Below are 24,613 nucleotides of genomic sequence, written 5' to 3' on the forward strand. Positions count from 1 at the left end.
TAAATACATATAACTCAAAGAGATGCTGTAAAGATTAGAGACAAGATATATAAAAGATGTAGTATAATGCACGTCTTACAGTAAGTGCTCAATAAACAGTAAGTGCCAAAACATTCAGCAAAATTCTTTTCAACAATTAAAAGCATGTCAATTATAACTTAATTTGAGAAACTTTTAAATTAAAAAAAACTCCTTACCTCATAAAAAAATATATATTGAAATTCCTGATTGCCTAATGGTATGTTACAACTATTAGTACAACATGAGAGCTTTAGTTTTGATTTTTTTTTTTCCAAGAGTGAAGAACTGGGGACAAAGAAAAGGACAATGAGAAGAAACTGAATACCTTGGACCTTGGATCCTCTGATCTACTGAAATACAGGGAAGCTTGGCTGTCTGCCTGGATCCAAAAAGTGTAATTATTCGTCTCTGGGGCCACAAAGAATCCACTGAGCCGTGCTCTGTAAAGCAAAATAACACAGAGTAAAGCCAGAGGAACCAAGGCCTGAACGACTGACCCAGCAAATGGTTGCCCTTGTACTTTGTTTTTCTTTATGGTAATGAGGAAGAAACACTTGACTCTTGTGCCATGTGATTGGCTACAGTACTCTGGAAACAGCTATTCCTGTGGCACCTGCCTAGTCTCAATATCTCAGCTCCTGTCTTCACACCAGCCACAACTCCCCCTGTAGTAACATCACCTTCATGAAACTTGTAGCCACAACACAGGGCTGTCCAGAGGCTTAGCTGACAACACCTACCTAACACAGCCTGTGCAGGGCCTGGCCCATGGTATGAACTCAATCGATAGTAGAAATTATTTTTTAATTAGAAATAAAAAGATCACCAATCGCAATTTGCTCTGACTTAATCTAGAACCCTCATCCCTTGTCTCCTTTCCCAACACATTCATCCATCATGAGATATATTAGATCACCCCACTAGCTAATGTCAGATGTTAGCTACTTTATATTTAGCATGTGTGTAGCTGTAAGATCACCATAAATTAGCAAACATTTCCTGCCAAATAATCTTACTTGGCTCCTAGACAACATTGTGCAGTTCTTTATGAAGGGAATAAAGTAATAGACCTAAAATGGCTCCAAATGATATTAAGAGAGGCTTCTATTTCCTCTCCCTCATGACAGATATTAATTTCATAGAAACAGAGTTTGTTTATGTGAGGTTTCGGAATACTGGTGTGTCCTTTTTAAAATACCCACTGTGGGTAAAGAAAGATGTGTGCCATAATGTGACATAGGTAGACTTTGGGAGAAATCACAAGACTTGAAATCAGAACAATTCAGAGCTTGGTTCTGCTACTTGATAATGGTATAATATTAAAAAAAAAAAAAAACCCACTATACCTATCAGAAATTACAGTTCCTCATCTACAAACTAGCTCTATAAATATTTCCTCAGTTGTTGTACCTCATGAAATAATGTATCTCAGAAGCCTGGAACATAGTAATGAGTTTATATATATATATCAGTTAAACCGAATAAGAAGATCAGGAGACACAGTTGGATACACAGGAATTTCAGTACAGACATGTGCATGATAAGGCTGGTCACTCCCCAAGGTTAATGGCCTTGTTCTAGACCTCCTAACCCTCACAATACTGAACACAGTGTTGTATTTAATGTAGGTGGTCAGTAAATAGTTTTTAATTACTTGGGGTTTACTAATTAAATGATATTTCACACATGCACACAAAAGAATTTTCTCAGAGCTCACCAGATACCTCAATACCTGCGGAGAGTATTTTTTCTAATTAAAAATATTATAGTCCACAGAGAAAAGTCAACTGAACATGTCAACAATTTCAAATTAAAATATATAACCTCCAACTTTGAAGAAGATTGCAGGTAATTTTATGAAATATTTTAAAAATAAGACCATCTTTTTTAAATGTTTAATATTAATTCTAGTGACCTATTACTGGAGACAGATATGGCTATGATTAAACTATCTCAATAAATATCAAGAACAGTTTCTGAAATAGTTTTAAAAATAACTATTTTAAAGGCTTATCAATATAGTAATTAATTTATCAATTAACCGATAAATATATCAATTTTAATTTAAAAATTTTGAATTTAAAAAAAATGAATGACAGAGAATAGAAAGATTTATTATCTGGTTTATGGCTCCTCAAAATGACAGTTAAAGAGACACACCCGACAGGTCAGATCATACAGTCAAAATGCTATTTTGTCTTTTGAGGTGATCTGACTCTCTCCTAACAATCTCCACAGACTGAATACAGCCAAAAGGTTTTCTTTTGAACATTATTGATGGTTCTCAAAACTATGATAAAGATACATTTTTAGGTGTCACATGGGACCACAAATTGTTGCCACTTTGAAACCATATATTGGTGGTTAAATACATAGTCAGTAAGCCTTCCAGGACAACAGAGACTCTATTCTGTTCACAGGTTTCCTTCCTCCGTTGGCTTCTTCGATGTCTGAAATTCTCTGAATAGAGAGCAAAGCCTTTCATTCCACAACTAAATTCATATTTAAAATGGTCAAATCCTTGGAGGTCACAAGATGGCTGGAATTCACACTCAGGGGTCATGACCAACCTCTCTGAGAAGAATAAAGGATCACACAGTAAAGGAACTATTCCTCTCTATGTAGAGTACACTAAGGAAACTGTGTGTCTAAGCAATTCTCACAGTTTTTATACTTTTAAGCCCACTTTAGAGAACTAGAAATTTTGGCAACATCCTTGAAGGAATTAAAAAGACTCAAAACAAGATAATCACAGTGCAGTCACTACTACAAAAAACAGTGTCTCACAGAGCGCATAATAACTTCCCCTGCTATAAATCTGCCATTCGGTTCGCCTTTGACACCAGGTAGTTGCAACAGAACTGTTTGCCGCCCAGCCTTTGCTCTCTCATGTGACCAATAGGCGGATTCTCACATCTTTCTCCAGCATCAACCAGATATTAGTTTCACCTCTTGACTATGTATCTGCAGCAAGTTTTCTCCTAAGTCTCCTGATCAACACAGCTGAATGTCCCCAAATTGTAAACGAAGTTGTAGAAAATATAGATTTTACCTATTGATCAAAATTTAGTACGCGCCTATAAAAGGCCTCTAGTTTCCTAGCATAACCGACATCGGTGGAGAACAGTAATCTAACTCTGTTGTTGTATTGGTGGATGTTGTAAATTTTCCTGTGGAAGTCTAATTTTTTCCTTCTCTGTCTTCTAGTCTCACCTAGGCTAGTAAAGATGCTTTTGATATGGACTGCTACTTTTCCTACAACATACCTGAAAGGTTGCCCTTCCTTTGACCAAAATCCAAATGGAGAACTGGCATTTGGAACAATCTGCCTCATGTACCCGGGGGTAGCTTCAGTCAGGTCCAAGCCCTCAGCAGCATAACCAACTTCAAAAAGAAGCCCTCGATTGCCTGTAAGACATGAATATCTCATAAACATCAGAAGGCATTCCTCCCCCAAATAGAGAATTATTTTACTTCAGATAATAGAGTAAAGATGATGAGTTAACTGAGATCCAGATGGAGAAGTCATATGAGAGGTTCTATAGATAATACAAATGTTCTGGAATGCAGAAAATACTGCTTGCTGTAGGATTTAGTCACTTGGGAAGAGAGGCTTGATAAAGAACAGTAAGGGGAAATATTTTCAGAGGACTAGAGAAGAGTAGGGAGCCCTTTTCAATGGGAGTGTCTGGAGAAAAGAACTAAGTCCTGGAGAAAGGGTGAAAGAGCAAACAGATGCTATGGCTGAGTAAAGGGAACAATATGAATGTGTACTTGTGACTTGTCTTGTTCAGGAGTGGACTTCAGCATCTTAAGGTCCAGCTCAGCCTGGGAGTTCTATTTACTAACTCTTTTTTTTTCTCCCCCAGAAAATTAGCAATCCTTACATTTTAACAAGTCATGGCCTCAATTTGTGGACCTGCACATAGAACAAATTATGTGACATGCAGCTATTACACGACATTTTCAATGATGTTGTACTTATTAATTTGTGTTTTATAATAAGCAAACTCTGAGACCAAAGGCATATGTGCAATCAATATAGGATATAAATTTGAATTGGGGGTAAAAACTCTGGAATCATATATTTGTCGGTTTATATTCCAGCTCTGCCACTTACTACGTGTAGCTTTGAGCAAATTGCTTAATGTCTTTATTTTCTCATGCACGGGATAGAGATAACACATTAAAGACTAAGGGAGTTTGAGTTACATGTCAATTATATATCAATAAAGCTGGAAGGAAAATTAAGTCAATTTGACAATTCTGGCCGAAAAAAAAAAGACTAAGGGAGCTTGAAATATATATATAAAGAGCCCAAAGTACAGTATCTAATCAGTAAAGGATAGCTAGGATAATTATTATTACTTTAAACTACTACTATCATTTCTCATTAATCCTTAAAAAGGGAAATCGATACAGAATAAGCAGAAAAATAAGAGCTTATTTTAATATATTGCTTGAGGTTTCCCAGCCTCAATACTATTGACATTTTGGTCTGGGTAACTGTCGTGAAGGCTGTCCTGTGCATTAAAAGATGTTTAGTGGCCCCTCTGGACTCTAGCCACTAGAGGCCAGCAGCAGCACCGCTGCCAACCCAGTTGTAATAACCAAACATTGCCAGATGTCCCCTGGGGACCACTGAGAACTGCTGCTTTGCTTAATAATTTGCCCTACTTCCCTGAGAGAAACTTCAAAAAGTCTTCATGAATATATTGTTACCTCTCAAATCAGCTGCACTCAGGGAAATTATCCTACCTCTACCCAAGTAGCTAAAGCAGGAACTTCTGAAAGAGGAGACAGCTCTCTATTTCCTAACACAGGAAACGCATTCAGTCCATCACTTGCATCAGTAGTTTTGTTTTCTTGGATGGAAGCTTTCCCTGAGTAAAAACTGCAGATCTGGGACCTGGAGAATGCTCAAGCCAAAGCTTTGCATGCATTTTCACACCTGAGTGGTCTTTCTTTAGGAAGATTTCTCCACCACCCCGCTGGGTTACTTTCCTTGTAAGCGCTGAGCTTCTGGTGTTGAGCTCACGGGCTGTAGTTTAACCATGAACTAGCCCTCATGGGGCAGGTAAGGAACACAGACACGCAGTCTATGAATCTGGGTTGTGTAACACACCAACTGCCCTTAATCCCTAACTACACTCAAGCCACCAGTTCTAATGCTTACCAGAAAAGTGCTCCAGGGGTCTACTTTAAATTTGCAGCCATGAGGTGAAAGCTTTAAACAGAGAAACACAGGTGGAACCTGCTACCTTGCCTTCTCCATTCTGCCCGCTAAGCCATAAACTGGTGGCAATGTCACGATACAGCCCTGCTTTTCCAAGTATCAGACAGGTGCCGCAGGGAAGAAGAAACAACATTTAAATGCACCCCATCGTACCTCGCTCTCCGGCCTTGCCTAATGCCGCCCTTATGAGCACAGAAGAGCACACTCTAATGCTCCCATCTTCTTAAACGATGGGCATTCGACTTGCCTCTAGTGTGGAGGGAAGCAGCTTAGGGGTTCCCACCAGTATCTATAACAATGTCTTAATTGCAGTTATGCTTCCTGGATCATGGTCTCCACTGAACCCACTGGCCATTTGTCTGGCTGGGGCTAGGAGTGCAGAGTGTCAATGAGCATCTGAACAAAACTAAGAGGCACTCTGAAATGAGAGCTCTGACAGTGGTATCACGGACTCAGAGCTCACTAAGCTAACCAGTCAAAAGCTGAGACAGAATGCAAACACTCTCATTTCTACTTCGCATTCCCCGGTGGTTAAAATGTAACCAGAGGTCATCGAACAGCCCTGGTGACTTCCTTACCTGCTTGAGGCGCAGTGAGCCTTGCACCTTGTCCTGGAGCCCTAGTAGTACACTCAATCTTCCTGGGAGACACGTGTCTCACATCACATGGAATGCCTGAGGAGAATTTTTTAAATTAGATAGGTATAGATATAGGTATGTAGATTTGATGACAAGACCACAGGACCACACTGAAGTAGACAGGCTCTTAATTAAGGCAAAGGGCTGGATGTCAATAGTATAGCAAAAGTTGTCACCCCAACTGAAGCAGGCCAGGAAAGAGAGATTGCAGAGCAGTAGAGCATAGGACAACTTAAAATCAGAAAGAAAGCAATGCAATTCAGTGCCATCACTGAAGATGTCCTAAACCACTCAGCTGAGCTTGGAGGGCGGGGGGGGGTTGTAATATGAGAGTGCTAGGACATTTTCCTGGTCCTCGATGTCACCAACTAGAGGAGTATTCCACCTGGCAGAACAAAAGTTCCAAGACAGATTCCACAAAAGGGTTTGCCATGAAGGCATTCCAGAAGAATCTGCATAGCAATTGCCTGCTCATTCTTGCCTGTCTTTATAGAGGAGACTAAGAGGGAAGAGGGGACGGGGTTTGAGGGGGAGTTGTCTTTTAGTAGGAGTAGACTTTTGTGAAAAGGCAGCTATACTTTTCCCTTCTCTTCACTCCCAAGATGGGGACGCTTGAGGGAGTTGTCTATGAATCGTGAGTGTGTCTGCAGGACATCCCATTCCTGTTACATATTTGCAGAGCTGCAAGACTGCAATCCCACTTGGTCTCAACCAAACACAGGTAAAATACCTTAGAGCAGTGTAGCACAATGAGTTGGAAAAGACAAAGACTTTTTCCCCCAACCCTCTCCATGCCATAAGAGATACATAATTTCCTACACCATTTAAAACTGTGAACTATTTTTAGTCATTTCAACTTATTTACCTGAAATGGTAACCTGGGCAGGAATGTCAAAGAAGTCTCCTGTAATTGTGATGTCTGTTCTTCCCCCAAGGCTCCCAGTTTCTGGAAACACAGATAGTATTTCTGCAAGAGACAAAAAGCAGGCATCCAAATATAGACCAGGATGTGACCCAGATAATAATATAATAATAGAAACTATCAATAATTCATTTCTTCCCTTAACTTCCCAAGACTAGCAACAGTTGGAATTTTTGGCAGTAATAGTCATTTAAAAATGCACATAATAAGAAAAGAACTCACATATACCAATATGTATAATAACACACATTATACAGGATCAGTATTTGAAAGGAAAGAAAAGTGCCATCACTCAGGCTATCAGCAAAAATCCCAACATACCACAATGCATTCTTAGGAAATCTGTCTCTTGACCTCAAGGATCTATTTACAAGTCACAGAACAGTAGATTATGTTTTATGGAGGAATCAACTTTGGATGTACCAGGCAAGGTCTCAATTTATTCACGAGTCGGCGATTTGCTCTAGCAAAAGAATGAATTACGCTGTCTTCAGTTCCCTAGCACTCCTTCCCATCCTGCATACTCCTTCACTCTGTATGCACTCACATGTCATCCCCAGTTCTTTCATGCTACCTTCTGATGGCTTTCGACCTTTTAGTAATATGTCACATATCCCTGAGAATTTAACTTTTCTAATTCCTTCCACTCTTATGATCAAACTTTGACAGTTCTAAGTTTTATTCCCTCAAGGGGAAGAAGAGTTGTATCCTATGATAAACTGAGGGTACAAAGAAGTTAATCATGAATGGTTACCAATTCCAAATAGATATTCTATCAGGGTACTTTCTGCCCATGAGACAAAGCAGAGGAGCTTTTGAGTGCAAAGATTGATCTTCCACACTCAAATATCAAAATTCAACTCTAAAAATAATAACCCCCTTCTTTTCGTCTACTATTTTATAATTTTTTTCAATGTTTGCAAAGCACATACTATCTGGCGCAAGGAATATATAGATGAATACGAAATAGTTCCTGTCATCAAAGAGGTCAGAACAGTAAGGAAGGGCAGATACACAAAAGGATAATTATCATATCTTGGGCTAGCAAAATTAGAGAGTGAACATGAAAGTGCAGAGAAGAAGTTTAATCATAAGGTGGGAGTACGGTGAAATTGAAAAACAATTCTAGAAGTGACACTTGAGGTGAATGTGAAAGGATGGATTAGAACTGGATGAATAAAGGAGAAAAAGAAGGGAAAGGGCATTTAAAGGAAATGATAGCCCGAGTGTGGAGAGAAGGGATTGCACAGTGCATTTAAGTGTTGCTCGAATATAAAAGAGAGAGATGGAGCTGCAGAAGCAGACAAGGAGAGGATCAGAAGCTTGTACCATTCCCTGTAGGACATGAGAAGCCATTAGAGGATGGGAAGCAGGGGAGAGGCATCAGATGTGTGCTTGATGAAGAGAATGGTGACGGTTAGGAAGCGCAAGGATCAGTAGGGACAAATGGCAGGTTGGGGGCCCCTTAGAAACCACTTCAGCATGCCAGGCAAGAGATTATGGAATCCTGAATTAATGGTCATAGAGACAGAGTAGATACATTATATTTAAGAAACATATGATAGATAGAATTCATGGAAACTGGGGATAAAATCAATGTGGAGATGAGGGGAGAGAATCCCAAGATTCTTGCTCATCTACTTCTACTAACAACTTTTGTAGTTAGAAGGACAAACAGCATTTTGTCCACTTTATAAATGTTTAATTGGGGCTCAGAAAGGCTAACTGAGTTAACCAAACTCAACCAGTAATTGAATGCCAGCCCTCAAGGAGCTCAACACAAGGCACTTAGCAGCTGTTCACATCCCCTCTCTTCATAGCCTCTTCTGCTATGAAAAAGTTCCGGCCTGAGAGTTTATATCCCAAGAAGACACTGGTGCTGGAAATATGAGATAGCTATGTGATCAGAGATGTCTGCCAGCCAATGCGGTATTCAGGGTTTAATACCGATGGGCAGACTCACAAAGGACCTTAGAGTAGGGGGTAAGGAGAGTTTACTTCCCATAGTATATTGGTTACATGCCTGAGATTTGGAATTAGAGCTGCACTTTCTAGCACTAGAACTTTTGGACATACTACTTTGCCTCTGACAGCTTTTTCATCTGTAAACTTAGGCCAGCTTTACCGATCTCAGTTAAATGAAATAAATATTGAGATCGCATGTAAAACACTCAATGAGGTCCTGCCATTCTTCTTGCTGCTGCTGCCACTATCACCATCATCTCAGGTGCTTCTTCAAGTTTACTACAAAAGAGACCAATTACACTATTTAAAGAAAATAAAGACAAGAGTCAAAATTCAGCTTTTGCAGAATTAGGCTATCTACGGAATAACTGGCATTTGCCCCATGACCTATGAAATTTCTTGTACTTTTGGCAAAAGTAGATTCTGCTGCCTCTGGAATCTGAACCTACCTCACAGACATTTCTTCGGTGGCTTTGTGATTGTATTCAAGCCTAGAATCTAAGTACTCTTCTTTAGTAGTCAGTTTTCCACTACTGAATTGCATTCACAATTTCATGTTTTTTAGTATGGAATTTTGCTCATCAGTATCAGCAAGTTATAAATTGTTAAATGAATGCTCAGAGGTGAAATATTAAAGTAACATTTGAAAAGATGTGCTTTTAGATTTTTCAGTGCTACCTCTCTTTTGTTATTTATTAGAACAGAACAAAATTGGCTCCCCTTTCTTTCATCCAGTCTATATCCAGAAACTTTGTATGGAAGACTATGATTGAGCTTTTTTTAATATGGCAACAAAAGCTGATGCTCATATAAGCAACTAATTCTCATCTAAAACCAAAGGGTCATCCATGATTGCAGGATAGCTTGATAGTCATAGAGAAAATAGCCAGAAGAAAGGGAAGGAGGGTCCAACATTCAGTGAGGTATGAGGGAAAGAGCGAGAGTTAGGGTAAAGAGAAATAGTACCTGAGTATGTCTGGTACAGGAAAAGTTCCTGTTTAGCACTGATCAGCCATGCATTCTTATGTACCATCGACCTTCAAAAAAGACAAAATCGTGTTTTGGAAGAAAACAGCATCGGAAATTGCATTTATTTAAATTGGCTGCCTGAAAGGAAGATCATGGACTAACCTTTAGTGAGATTTAGGACATTTTAGATACCATGTCCTTTTGATGACCAAAGAATGATACCAATGGGGCAAAGTGTATATTCTGATCTAGAAAATTAATGCATGAGAATAATAATACCTACTTCACAGAATATCAAAAGCATTAAATAGAATGATGAATGTGAAAGGGCCTGGTATAGAGCTGGCCAATAGGAGATACTCAATAGATATTAGTTTTATTACATAATGACAGATACGAGGTAAGTCATACAGAAAGAAAATTAAAATTCTAATTTATCTCTCTGGTTCTATGAAATTTGCACCCTTTCCATTTTGAAATTCCTGGAATGGTATAATGTTATGTCATAGAACTATGTACGGTTTTAAATTTATAGTACCATGAGATTACTTGTGATGTAATTCCCAAAATTCTGTACCATCACCACATTAAACTATTTACACCGACTCAAGATGAGTACATAGGACACAATCATATTCACTCAATTTAAAAAAATCAACCGGTCACCCAGGGTTATATTATTTTATTTTGTTCATGTATGTTTGAAATTCTTCATTACAAAAGGTTAAAAAAAGTAAGCAAGACAAGAGAGAGACACTATAAGATGAAGACAAATTTGGTTATTATTCCCAATTACTTACTTTCCTTTGTTAAATACGGAAAAACTAACATTCTGGGAGCCTGTAACAAAAAGAAACAGACGTTAATACAGGAATCCACATGGATCACCTTGGCCAGGCCACTAACACCATTGACCTAAGGACTTCAGATATCACCCAAACCTGTAATTTCCTTAATGGTGCCCAAAATAATATCTCCCAGACTTGCACCATCAGCAATGTAGACTTCTCACAATAAAAGGAGAAACGTAGTAGCACATAGCGAGTAAGAGCCCAGTCTTGGAGTTAGACCAAGCATGAGAAATCCTGATCTTCTGGTTACCAGCTTCAATTTTATCACCTGTAAAGTGAAAATAATTCCACTAACCTCACAGATTTATTGTGAGGATTGCGTTAGTTTATGTTTAAGCGACTTCATATAATGCTTTCCAGGGAGTTCTCAACAAATGATAGTTATTATTATCATGATGAGAACCAATTTTTGAAATAAGTTTTTTCCAGACACAGAGAAAGAAATGGATAAGACTTTTAAATTATGTGACTTCTCAAACATACCAATATAGTTGCCTTCCACGCGGCACTGCAGAGTCCCAAGACCATGGTCTTCCTGAATAGGGTAGCTAGGGATAAAAACAAAAACCTGAGGTGAGAATTACCAGACAACTCAGTTCAGAAGTTCTAACTCTTTAGCAAGGAAAGTGTAAAATAAAATATAAATTAGCCAGAGAAAACTGGTAATATTGAAAGTATAATGAGCTCATTGGGGTAAATGCTTAGCATAGTATTAGGTAGAGTTATCATCAATACATTTACTACTAGTCAAACACAGTGTCAGACAAAATTTAACTTTTTCAGTCTTTTCTTTCCAAAAATCTGTTTTATGACAAGGATAGCAAAATCCTTGAAAAAATACAGAAAAAAAATGTGTTAGCAAGTGTGAACACAAAAAAAAGGACAATCCTGAGCAAACAAATTAAAGACACCAAGAAGAAACCACATTATAGAATTTGGTTCTACTAAATGTTGTTCCTAAAAAGCTAAACCATAGAATGTAATTCTTGGATGATCTCAAAAGAGGTTAATCCACTTCATCCAGGATGAAGTAAAAATCTCACAAAATGTTGGTTATCTGAACAAAAAGCATGTAGACATACATTTAAAAAAATTGTCATAAATAAATAAATTTTAGTCACGTTTTTCTTTAGCTAGTCGTTATAGTATAAGGGTTAAGAACATGAGCTCTGGAAGTTGGTTTATCAATCAGAGTTCAAATCCCAGCTCTGCCACTTGCTCTTTGTGAAACATTGACCAAGTTACTTAAGTACTCAGCTTTCTTATCTGTAAATTGAGGCTAGTAACTGTATGTACTCATGAGATTATTGAGTGACTTAAATGTAAAGCATTAGAGCAGGGCTTGGCCTACAGTAAGCACTTAGTAAATATTAGTAAGTATCTGGATTTAAGAAAGGTTTTCAAGAAAGTTTTCAGAATCCACTTCAACTTGCATTTTGAATCAATTACTTTCTTTTCCAGTACATCTAAAAATAAAGCAGTCGATATTTATGGATGACTTATATTTTAAAAAAAAATAGGGGTGTGTGTATGTGTGTGTGTGTTCTACCCAGGTAGAAGAACTTAAAAGCATGTATGTTGGCAAGAAAGACACTCACCGGCTTCCTGTCTGCCAGTTTACAAGAGAGCAAGGAGTAACCCATTTGTCTCCTTGGGTTTCCAAGATCAATGGGCTGCATAAAAAAATGGAAACAAAAGACAAGAGACAATAATGCAATGCTTCCAGCAAACATTCCTGGCAAAACTCAGAGGAAAAACTATGATAAACATTCTCCTCCGGATTTATGGGGCATTACAGTGGTGGCTGAAGGCCGTGCCCTGAAGAGATGTTAAATCAAGTTCTCAACCTAAACATAGGGGTGCACAACACCATCTCATGGTTCACACCTTCACACGTTCACACTACAAAGGGAGAATTTCCTCTTTCCTGAAAACTTTCATTATCTCCACATTTGCTATATTGGGTCTATACAGAACTATAGCAGAGTGTGTGCCTTTGTCCTGCCTTTCAAAGATTGTGTTCCAGACTGATGCTGAGATGGGACCAAGCAGTGAATATGGTATATTGCCAATGACGTGCTTGGGGCTTTTATCCTCCACAGGAAGAATAATTTCCTTTCAAGACAAGTGGACCATTACTTAATGCCAGAAATGTAGATCTTGAGAGAAGTCAAATCCTTTTCTCCTCACTAGTGAAGAATCAAAGAGAGAAAGCAGAACAGAGGAGGATGCTCTACCTTGTTCAGAGGTGAAAGAAAAATTAGTCACAGTGTATAGAATCTACTCAGCTGAGCATATAGTAAGATTATGTTCCCTCTACTTTATAAATTCTCACTGTAATTGCTTCATATAGTGAATAACCACAATTGTTTAAACCTTCCCACAAACATCACAACTTCAATACTTTTCTTCTTGTTCTTCTTTCTCTCAAACATGGATGATTTAATAGTATTACTTTCCATTAAAACAATCTTTGAGGAAAAATGTAATGTTGACATGCTAATCATTCACAGAAAATATTAAAAACTCAATGGTTTTCAGTCCTTCTTCCATATTTCCTCTGATAGCACTACTAGAATGTCTAAATGCACAAATGAATAACAACCAAGCCAGGAAGTTAATGGGCTTTTGGGTCCACACATTATTTTATAAAGCATTTATTTCATCCTGAGAAACAAAAGGGAGAAGGGGAAGAATAGGAAAAGAATATCCACAGATGCGATTACAGTACGATTCACACGGAGCCCAGAGTGACTAGTTGTCAGTAAATAAATGGACAAACTTAATCGTCCAGTCGCAATTACATTAACAAAATTTGCTGAAGCCCAGCTCACCAGGGACCATAAACTGAAAGAGGAAAATAGCAATTTAGCGCCAACTGCCTACAATTTATTGCTATCAGGGAAACTGGTCCCAGAAAGCAATACAGCATATCTGTAAGTAGTTGTACACAGAAACAAACATACACATACCTATCAATGTAGTCTGCATCAAAATCAAAGGTTTCCAATTTTCCAGTGATAATCCAGCCATATACGTGTATTAGTTTTCCTATGTGAAGAAGATTTTTTTTAATTTAATATACTTATTTATATGAAATGTATAACATAAACCATATTTCTTTTTGTACTTTTACTCAATATGTCTAAGCTGGTCATGATTCAGAATATTCACTTTTTTATAAGATGTACAAAAGGAAAGGATTACCAAATATGATCCAGTGATCAATATTACAGATTAGAAAGGCTAAAAAAAAAAAACAATTATCACAATTATAGACTTAATCATCTATGTGTAGAGCATGGAAGGAATAATGGGCCTTCCTCGCAGTCCATTAAGCATGAAGCTTTCAAGAGGAAGGGGCTGGTTTCCACGTAGGGCTCTGTTCTACTCTCTTGAATGTGTGTAGACCATTCACCCAATGTGGGATTAAAGAACAACATGCCTTGAGGTACTCCACGCTTCGAAAGACTCTCTTCTGGACAGTTCCTAATATGAACAGCGGTGATATGAGGAGTCTCATATCACACAATCTGGATGGGTATTCAGGGATACTAAAATTTTTCCATCTCTCTGAGTACAAAAGATAAATATCATGGTTGACCCAAATGGACAGGAACTAAGAAAGAAGGACTAGAGACAGCAGAATTATGGCTTAAAGGATAGGCAATGGCATTCTCACTCACTTAATAAATGTGCTCATGTTCAAAGATAGGGCAAATTGAGGATCCGCAAACAGTTGGTGTCTGCCTTGCCCACTGATAAATGGATGACTTCTACTGTTGGATTCCTTCTATGTGACTTGCAGGGATTTCCACTGGGTATTAAGTTTTTCCTTAATGCTTCCTTCTTTTGAGATCGTAAGAATGAATGTATAGGTATCAGCAATCTCCTTTCCACAAGGTAGATTCCCAATACTACTTCCACCCCCTCTGCTTATAGGAGTTGGGAAAGAAATTTAAAGTAGCCCTTTCTCAGAAAGAGTTTTGGGGCCCCTACCAAATGCTACACAGGTTGATTTCTTCCATAGCTGAAGAACACCTAAACTCAGTTCTGTGGAACTACATGAGGCAAAGTTTTAAGCAAACGCGCCACAGCAAGGTGATGATGTTAAAGTTGACTACACAACCCCACAACATTCAAATAATTACAGAATACAATTACAAATAATTGCCTTCAACATAATTACAGAATTTAATCATTTATGCTATAATATTTTAGCACCACAAATACTACTTAGAGATGAGAGAGGTCTTGGTTAATAATGGAAAAATGGGGGAAAAAATCGGGCAGCTATGAGGTTTATGAGGCACTGAAATCAGAGAATGTTGAGTCCCTTCATGGACACACATAAGGCCATGAAAGTACATTGACAAGGAGTTGTTCCCTTCCCACTGTGCTTGTGTTTTATTAATAAGAAGTGACTCTCATCTGCAGTCATTGGATGACTTGCACTAAAACAATGGGAATCTTCTAGGAAGTATTACAGCCACTTTACAGGTGAATGGGTAGAAAGAGAGGAACCTAATATCTTACAGGAAGGTCACAGAATTGGCAAAAGCCTATTGTCTGAAGGTCTCTGCAACTGTTAACAATGGGCAAAATAGTTCTTCATTTTAGTAGGGTTAATTTATCAATTTCCTCACTTCGGTGGACACGATTTCTAGCTCTGATGAGCACTATTTTAAAAACTATTAACAGATTATAGAAATTAGAAATTCCTGTGAGGTTTTGTTTTGTGACTAAAAAAGAGAGAGAGGAAGAGAGGAGGGGGGGGAGAGAAAGAGAAAGAGAGAGGAGCCCCAAAAGAAGCAGACAAATGGCTAAGCCAGACCGCAGTGCTGGAGGATTCTGTATCACAGTGGAGAACTGCTAACCGCATATAGAAATTCAGCTATTCATAAACGTCATCTCTCCTGTCCCCATCATCTCCCCCACCTCCCTGGCTGCTACTCTGGGCAGGCTTCCCAAATGAAATGAGAGTAATCGTCTGGAAAGTGATTTTGAAGATGCAGCCGTGTGGATCCTGCCTGGAGGGACTCTCCTACCAGGCCAGGCACCAATTGTTCCCCCAGAAGGTGCAGGAGTCTGTGTGTAGAACTCAGACTCAGTGGGAAAAACGGACTTGACAGATCTGGTGCCAGCTGACATCCCATTTCACACTTCTAAGGGCTGGCTCCTTCCTCATCCCTCACCCTAACAAGACTTCTGCCATCTAAACAAGAGCTTTCTAACACCAGAGCAGCAGGAACCCAAATGTCTGCATATGACTTTTTCATAGACCACATATCTTTTTAATAAAACATTATTACGTCTTGATTATTCAGACAAATGCAAAGAAATAGATCTATGAATAACCTGCACTCATTAGATAAAGCTGAATTCATATTCTTTAGATATAATTTAAATGCGCACATACATAATCTGTGTCTATATACACACATATATACACACACATGTACAAACACTTTTTAGCAACTCGGATATTTATTTTGACATTTTTGAATAGTTAATCCATGCAAAACAAGTAGGTCAGTTTATGTATTTAGACTCAACCACATATAAAATTTAGCAACTTCTATTCCCTTACTTATACCATCTGGAAACCTTGAACAAATGAAAAACCCAAAATAGATGTAGGAATCCGCCAAGAATCAGAGAGCAAATTGCTTAAGACTTAGTTTAAGGTGGGTTTAGCAGTTCCTGAATCTCTCAGTTGCAATCCCTTCTTTTATGTAAATCCCCCAGCTTTCTCTTTTCTTCTATCCTCCTGGCCTTTGCATTATCTGTGTGCTAACTCATAAACAAGGCCCCAGGAGAAGGATAAGGGCTAATTGTCTTCATGTGGTATCCAGCACTGCGCAACACAAGACAAAATATTGGGCATATGGGCCCACTCTAGATTCTGGCTGTTTAGGTTCAAATCTCAGCTGTACACTTATTAGAAGTTATGACTTTAGACAAATTACATAACTTTTTCATATTTCATTTCCTCATTTGCAAAATGGGAATAATAATAGTTCCTATATCAGGTTCTGGTGAAGATATAATAACATAACATGCCCAAAGCTTAGAACAGAACCTGGCTCACAGTAAGTTTCAATAAAGCTTTGCTATTATGTCAATGATTATAAAGTTACAAGCAATAATGATTTCTATTTCTTCCATTCTTCAGCAGCACCTGGTTTGACTTTGCTGGCCTCTTTTTCTTTTCACGTTTGGATTCCTTTTGTTATCAGTGAAGTAACAAAGCAAAAGTGTCCAGAGGTGAAACCAAATCAGTTTAAAAATAAACCAGAGGTTGAGACTCATTGTTATAACAGCGTCAGAGATAAAGCTAAATGTTCTTATTTATGAGGACCACCTACCTGGAGAGAAGAGTTTTCAATAAGCTTGACATAGGAATTCATAATTATTCCTATTTTAATAGGAGATTTCTTACCTGGAACTCCACTTGGTGGATAAACTTGGTAAACAATGGGTGTCTGTGCCCTGGAAAACTGTTTTGAAAATGTTATCACAAGTGAGCATTTCATTAAAATATCACAACCACAAACACGAGGACAAGTCATTCCTCACAGAGCATTTAGCTATGATAGTAAATGCTTACACTTTCTCAAATCACCTTATATCTATTTCTTTTCATCTTCATAATATTTCTGTGAAGCAGAGATGACAAATATTATTATAGCTCTTCCGTAGATGAGGTAAAGGAATTCATCCAAGGTCATATAGCATTCTCTCTTGTACCATACTGCCCAAAACTTGGCAAGCCTGCTTTTATCACCTGCCAGACCCAGAAACACATTTTACCAGAAGGAAAGTTAGGCAGGCCAAGCTTTAAAATACAAACCTTTTAATTCCATTATTATAACTTAGTATCTTGGGGTTTTGAAAGTTTTTTATTTTTCTAGACAAGAATTTACTTATTTAAATTAATAGGATTACAACTTAAATTATTATCAACCAGCATAATGGTAAGGATTATTAAACTATGAAAAATTAGAAGTTGAATAAGCATACGAGTGAGGCGTTTATTAGGAAAATGGAAGGTGCCTGTGAGAAGAATACAATTCAAGTGATTCAAGGAATGGGAAGCAACATTACTCTTCAAAGAGTAAAAGCCTGGTCATGGCACTCCCAATCACCTGGCGATGCCCTTCCCTCCAAAATACTTTATCTGCTAATCATAAGCCCCAAAACCCGACTCAGTCATTGTTATATCCCTGTACATAGCTTGGTATGAAGAAGACGTTCAGATTTGTGTGAATGAATGGGGTGGACTCATCTGAGAGGACTGATATACCCTGCCTGGAAGCAAAGGGGAGATGAGACAATTCCAGAAATTCTATTTTGCCTATAGACATCTGGGTTAGTCCAAGATTTGTGCATTTCACAGTCAGGGCCAGTGTGAAGAAATTGAAAAGCAAAAGAATGGACTGACCAGGCCAAGGGGTGACCCTAAGCTAATGACTCTCCCAAAAAGAGACCTAGTCCCCTCTCCTGCCACCCTCAACCCCAACCACCTCTGGACACCCAGACCACCTCCATTCCTGCAAAACAAAGATAACAAATTGTTTTGCTTGGTCTGCTTCCAGCACCCTGGGAGTCTGCCTTCCCAGGGAGAATATTACCAAAGAATAACTCATGGTTAATCAACAGCCCTAATCAGACATCGAAAATCAAAAGACACAAAGCCAATGCAGGCTGGCAAATGCAGTTTTAAGTTATTGATCCACAGGACTGTGCAGTCTGCCATCAAGACTAGTGTCTTCTCTTTCTTAAAGGAAAGGGTTAGAAAATAGTTCACAGAAAATATGTACAATCAAAAGGTCAAAGTAAGAATGCTGTGACCTCCCCTGTTGGGAGCTGGCTCCTTTCTCACCAAAAGATAAAGATTAATGCAATTTCACACACACCTGCCAAACACAAAATTCTCATGCCAGTCTCCCAGCCTCCTACTGCACCCAGGCCTTCAACTCACACTGGAACTCCCTTCATACCATTGTCACTTGCATTGGAACTTTACCATAGGAGCCTCATGAAGTAGACTAGTAGTTATTGCCCCTTCTCAGAGATGTTAGAAACTGAGGCAGATGGCATAACTGAGTCCAAACCAATAAGAAAACATACCTCTTGATTTTCAACTTGAAATATGAAATTACCATTCAGTCTGTAAGCCTTCCACCAGAAGTGTGGGGGGAATAGAGCAATTTCTTTATCATTCTCTCTCAGTTCCTCAGAGCGTGATGGGACAGGCTCAAGGTTCCACCTCAAAAAAGGCATCACTTGTGATGTCTCTCTGAGCTGACACAACATAAAATGGTACGTTTCTAACAGAAACAAGCCCTTGGTCACCCACCAAGCTAGAGACACGACAAAGTGAAAAATTAATGAGTTTCCAAATCCAGCTTCCCACTTGCTGATCTTTGAGAGAAAGTCAGGTCAGCAGCAGTAAGATGAGGGAGAAGAAAAGCCGCGGATTAGAATGATAAAGCCATAGCCACCAGCTGCTTGATAAACCTTCTGTGAGTTGTTCAAACTTGTCAGTGCCTGCAGCAGACTCTTTGGAGTGGACAAGATGGAATTAATTTTTAATACTCATGGTTCCCCAGTCCCAACCCAAAACAAAGAGACACACTGTGTTGTGTTTAGCTTGGAATGCTCTCATTAACTGTATCCCCTGGTGTTTTTTATCAATTCTCCAAGCTAGTTAAACCACTGGAGGATGTGTTTTCTTTAATGTGCAATTTAAGAAGTGTTTCTCTTCTTTTCCCTCACTCTCCTTTCCAATCTTTAATAAGTAGGAAAACTGCTATCTGGGGTGAAAGGACATCAAAACCAAAAGCAGCATGGTGATTAAAGAGCATGCTTGGCCATCTCTTTTCTGTTGTATTCACTGAGATAGTATAGAGGTGATGGTGTGGGTCTTAATAAAAAGAATGATATTTTTTCTTTCTGTGCCTATGTGCAGAAGCAGCATTCAAGAGAAGAAGATTCTCTTGGAGTGAAAAAAAGTTGTTAAATGTGAATTGACAACAAATTCCAAATTTGAAAAACGAATTGCATATATAAAATGTGGATCATATTAAAGATGCATTTACAGAATGAAGTCTTATTCTAAAAAAAGGTTTAATTAATGGCTAAATTTTACTTTTATAAACAGAGGCACCCTTTGAGAAATGCAACCAAGTCAAAGGAGCATTGCCAAACCTCTGCCTTTTATGAGAAGTCTAGGATCTACCCTTTCAGAGATCATTTTGGTGTAAAACTAATCTGAAATGGACAGTAAACTGAACCAAACATAAAATAAAGCCCTGGTATACAGACTGAGCCTCTAAAATAAGTCAGGCATTGAATCATAAACTCTCTCTCTCTCTCCCTCTCTCCCCGACCCCGTTTCCTTTTAGCTCTGAGCTTAAAGGAGAATTCCACCAGCAAATGCCCTGTCAGTCTGGGGGTGGAAAATGTAGCAGAAATCCACCATGATATAGAGAGGAAGATGGAAGTTGAGTCCCTGAGTCCCTTCACCATGCTGAAATTCAGCATAATTTCAGCTGTAAAATAAGATGATCTTTGTGGCTCTCCTGTGGGCTTCAGTTTGGGTGAGGATTCAGTGTCAGATCCAGGTTCAAATCCTACTTCTGCCATTTACTACCTGGGCAAATTATTTATGACGGGCAAATTATTTAATCTCCCTGAGCCACAGGTTGCTCATCTATGAAAACAGGGTAATAAATAGCTACCCCATAAAATTGTGCTCATTAATGTACATAAAGCACAGAGCCTGACATACAAGTGCTCAATACCTATCTTTCATTAGTCTAGCCTCAGAAACCACATAACTATCATTTACCTTTCCTCTAATCCTGACAAAGCAGACTTTGTGGCTGATTTATAACTTCCTCATCAATAGCACAAGCACACCTGCAAAGCAGGCAAACACACATTCCGCCATCCTTAGAACCTACCTTGAAAGTACAGCTGTCCTGTGGTCCTGGATTTGGGCTGCCTACCACCTGTCCTCCAGAATGCACTTCCAGGTAGTACAGACCTTCATGTGCTTCGGACAGCAGAGACCTGAGGGCAGAAAGTGGAAATCCTTGAGAATCAAAAACTGTAAATTGCCAAAGCTAGCAGCAGCTCCCTGCACCTGTGAAGCAGAACTAACCAAAGATTCCTATATTTCATTTTTTACCTCCTAGATCCACTCAACCACTAGACTTTAAAGATTGGAGTTTTCAGCTAAAGAAGTTATGAATTTTTTATTGAAAATCCCTAAAATTAAAAAAAAAAAAAAAACATTTGCCTTGCTTCTCAGAATTAGGTTCACAGGACATTTAGAATTAGAAGGGATTTTGATAGATATTCTAATCCTAGTTTTCATTAGAAAAAAAATGATAGTCCAAGATCAGTTAAGAGACTTATATGTGTGAACACCACAAGTTAAGGACAAAGCGGGGCTTGAATCCTAGTCTCTTTCTGATAAAAGTTTACTTGTTGCAAAAAAAGTTTTGATTTCATAGTCATCTAAGCACCTCATAAACATTTCACGTATCCATCAAGAGAATCTTAGAACTTTTCTCCTCTTTTTATGAATATCACAGTAATTTCTTTGCCTCGTTGAGGTTGCCTTCATGTTGATTTTTGTAAGAGGGAGAATATGATGAATAAAGAGCTAGAGTTGAGGAGTGCCTACCCTCACCAAATCTTTAGTATGACCTTAAATATTTAAACCTGCACTGTCCAATATATTAGTCACTAGCCATATGTTTTTACTGAGCACTTGAAATGTAGCTAGCCCCAACTAAGATGTGCTATCAGTGCAAATTACACACTGAACTTTCAAGGCTTAGTATGCAAAGAAAGATATATAGTATCTCATTAATAATTTATATATTGACTACATATGAAATGATAAATACATTACTCAAATTAGTTTTACTTGTTTCTTTTGACTTTTTAAGGTGGCTACTAGAAAATTTTTAATTACATTTGCATCTCACATTATATATTAATTGGGCAGTGCTGGTTTAAATGTTACAATGTCTGTTTTGGTAAAAAGCAGATATGTCTTTTTATGATAATGAATATGACTAATTTCATTGATGATAAATTTTATATTTTTTCACATTTGAATGTTAGTTGAACTTGATATTCATCTCCCAATGAATGAGTATAATTAAAAGGATTGTATTTCTTTTCCTCTAAAAAAAGATGTGAAATCAATAGTGCATTTTTAAATCATTAGTATTTGGGGACTAAGGAGATAGAACTTGTAAATCTTCAGAGCCTTGATTATTTCACAGCAAGATCTTGCGGAAGCTCTATATCCAAATATATCATAAAACCTAGGAAAATATAAAGCCTGGTTTTAAAACCAACAGTTGTGCTATAAAGTTCAGTTCAACAGACATGTATAGGGCATCTTCAACTTTGCAAGGTATTCTGCTAAGCACCATGAGGACTTCAAGGGTGGACTTAAACACATCCCCTGTCCTCAGAGCTCTTAATTCTGTAAGGATGAATCTGATAAGTGGGCAACTGACATAAGTGTCATGAGAAACATAAGTCTGAGGAAACGAGGCCATTAAGGCTACACATGCTATGCCTTTGTGTGAATTATAAAAGTTCCCCCTTCAAAACAATGAATTGCGCGCGCGCGCGCACACACACACACACACACACACACACACACACACACACACTCCTTACAGATGAATTTCTAAAAGATGTTTCTTTCTCAAAGCTGTTGCGAGAATAGTCAGGATTTCAGCCCCTACTTGCCCCCCTTTCAAAGATGAGAAAGATTACACTCAGTTGGTTTTTCAGGGAAGAGGTGGCATTTGCAGTGTGATTGGTTAGGATTTCAATAGACAGAGATGAAAGAGAGAAAGCCTTCCTGAAAAACAGAATAAAAAATGAAAAGAAATTTTAATGTTTTTTTCTTAAGCAATGATCCACTTTAAGACACAAGTAGAGAAAGAACGAACTATTATAAACTTCATAGGCCAACAAAAAACTTGAGTAGAACAACGGGTTACCTGGAATGGTATATAAATCATATCAAAGTCAGTAAATATACTGAAGACTAAAGCAAATTTCCTTTCTAACTGGTTTTGGGTTTACATACAATCATTGTGACTATGCCTATTCAAAATGATCAGTTCTTTAGATGGCAAAATGGCACCATTTATTGAAATCTTAATAGCTACCAAACTCCTTGCCAAAAAAAAAAAAAGTTAGAAACACTATCTACGCGCCCCCCTCCCCACACACACACATAAATATCTTTAAATTCTCAAAATTCTTCATCATATTCTTATTTTCCCAGAAGCCATAGAGCCTTGATAGGAACCTTTAAAGAAGAATATTCGCATGGAACATTTTTTTAAAGCTATAGCTGGTAATTGCAGCCACAGCAAGTGTTGCTCTAATTTGCCTCCAAAAACTACTGAGATAAGCAAAGCACTGGTCCTGTCGTATCTTCTCATTTCCAGACAGGTATACCTGGTCCTGCACATCACCACCGGCAAATCCAAGAAGACAGGAGAGATGTCACAGGGGATGCTCGGCAGCACAGAAACAGTCACATTCACCAGATGTATTTCCAGCTGAAAGCCATTGGCCGGATAAAAGAGACCTGACTCTGAATCTAAACACAAGGCAAAGGGGAATCTCAGGTTGACCAGAGTTGTAATGCACATGAAAGAATGTAAAAACATGGCCACATGGGGGCAATGTGAGACACTGAGTTTGCATAAGGATTAAATTAAAACTCCTCACTTCCAAAGGAGACTGCTATATAGATGAGTGTTGTCACTTATGAGCTTATAAAAAAAAGTTTTCTCTCTTCAGGTCCATCCACTTAAATCCAGGATAGACTATTTCAACTCCCAAAGTTATTCTTTACCATGGTAGAGATGGACATACTAAGCCATGGTTTAGAAGTTCCTATGTATTGAATTATCTACAAGGAAGATTACCAAGATTCAGGGGACACACTGCCAAGTACTATGTTAAGTGCTTCTATCTCTCACTCAGAGTTCCATGTCACAGCTTAGCATAAGGAAATGGACACTGCATACAATGGTGTGATGTACTGTGTTTCTGTGACTTTAGCAAGTGAGCAGCTGGAAACACAGAAGTTGGTCAGTTGGTTCATCTCCCTTCAGGCTCTCCTTAGATAAGGAAGGAAACCAAAGACTCGTATTCTTTAGGATTTTTTAGATCAATAAATAAGAAACTTGAATTTGGTAAGATACAAATCTACCATCAAAAATGACTGTGATCCACGTTCCTCCTGCAAGGCTACCTTCTTCAGGTTCAATGTGGAAATTCAGGCAAGACACTGTAAATAAGTAAAAAAAAAAAAAACCTGGTTTTTAAGGTCATATTTGGTCCACCAGCTTCCCCAATGTTATAAAGCAAAATTAAGCTTCATCAGAATCACCAGAAGGTCACTGAGCCCCACTCCCAGAGTTTCTGATTCAGTATGTCTAGGGTAGGGCCCAAGAATTTACATTTCTGATCAGGTGCTCTTGGTGCTACTGATCTAGGGACCACATCTTCAAAACTCTGGGTAAGTTCTGACTGATTCTGTCATCTTAGACATCCAAAAACCCAGTGTTTACCCCAACAATCCTGAATTTCTACTTCCTCTGGAAAGGGCCTCAAGGACACATCTGGTTCCTATGTGAACCCATGATATCTCTTCTCTCTCTTTCCCACTCTTTAATAAGGTAATCATATTTAATTGTAAAGTTGCCACTTATATCTTGCATTTCCACTTCCCAGAGAAGAGGAAACACTTATAGAAGCTGTCTCTATTTCAATCCTCCTGCTCAGTGTACCATCCTCTAGTTTCTCCTTAGTTTTGAATACATAATCAGAATGACTCTCTAAATAGACACAAAATTCTCTAGATTTTTTCCTTGCTTGCTCAGAGAGGGGCTGAAGCATGATCAGTGCTGGAATTTCCAAGGAAGGAAGGGAGGGAGGGAGGGAGGGA

At 38.4% G+C, this 24,613-nt stretch overlaps 1 protein-coding gene across 19 annotated transcripts in view; it reads right to left on the reverse strand.

Annotated features, from left to right (window-relative positions):
* The window catches only part of LOC105304809 (PKHD1, fibrocystin/polyductin), a 135,143-nt gene that overhangs the window by 95,994 nt on the left and 14,536 nt on the right, over window positions 1–24,613 (reverse strand). For 8 of the 19 annotated variants that reach the window (XM_023522633.1, XM_023522638.1, XM_023522635.1 and 5 more), the window contains exons 3-15: window positions 23,876–23,953; window positions 23,113–23,257; window positions 20,574–20,682; window positions 17,045–17,102; window positions 13,575–13,653; window positions 12,201–12,275; window positions 11,086–11,150; window positions 10,552–10,591; window positions 9,749–9,819; window positions 6,761–6,862; window positions 5,836–5,931; window positions 3,288–3,429; window positions 347–461 (exon numbers count right to left, since the gene is read on the reverse strand). In XM_023522633.1, the coding sequence (XP_023378401.1) occupies window positions 347–461; window positions 3,288–3,429; window positions 5,836–5,931; window positions 6,761–6,862; window positions 9,749–9,819; window positions 10,552–10,591; window positions 11,086–11,150; window positions 12,201–12,275; window positions 13,575–13,653; window positions 17,045–17,102; window positions 20,574–20,682; window positions 23,113–23,257; window positions 23,876–23,953 (1,175 nt within the window). Of the gene's footprint in view, window positions 1–346; window positions 462–3,287; window positions 3,430–5,835; window positions 5,932–6,760; window positions 6,863–9,748; window positions 9,820–10,551; window positions 10,592–11,085; window positions 11,151–12,200; window positions 12,276–13,574; window positions 13,654–17,044; window positions 17,103–17,227; window positions 20,683–22,317; window positions 22,383–22,416; window positions 22,505–23,112; window positions 23,258–23,875; window positions 23,954–24,613 lie in introns of those variants that run through there. The other 11 variants (XM_023522644.1, XM_023522643.1, XM_023522648.1 and 8 more) reach the window with 10 other exon arrangements.

This window comes from Pteropus vampyrus, unplaced genomic scaffold, assembly GCF_000151845.1.
Source record: "Pteropus vampyrus isolate Shadow unplaced genomic scaffold, Pvam_2.0 Scaffold353, whole genome shotgun sequence".
Lineage (NCBI taxonomy): Eukaryota > Metazoa > Chordata > Mammalia > Chiroptera > Pteropodidae > Pteropus > Pteropus vampyrus.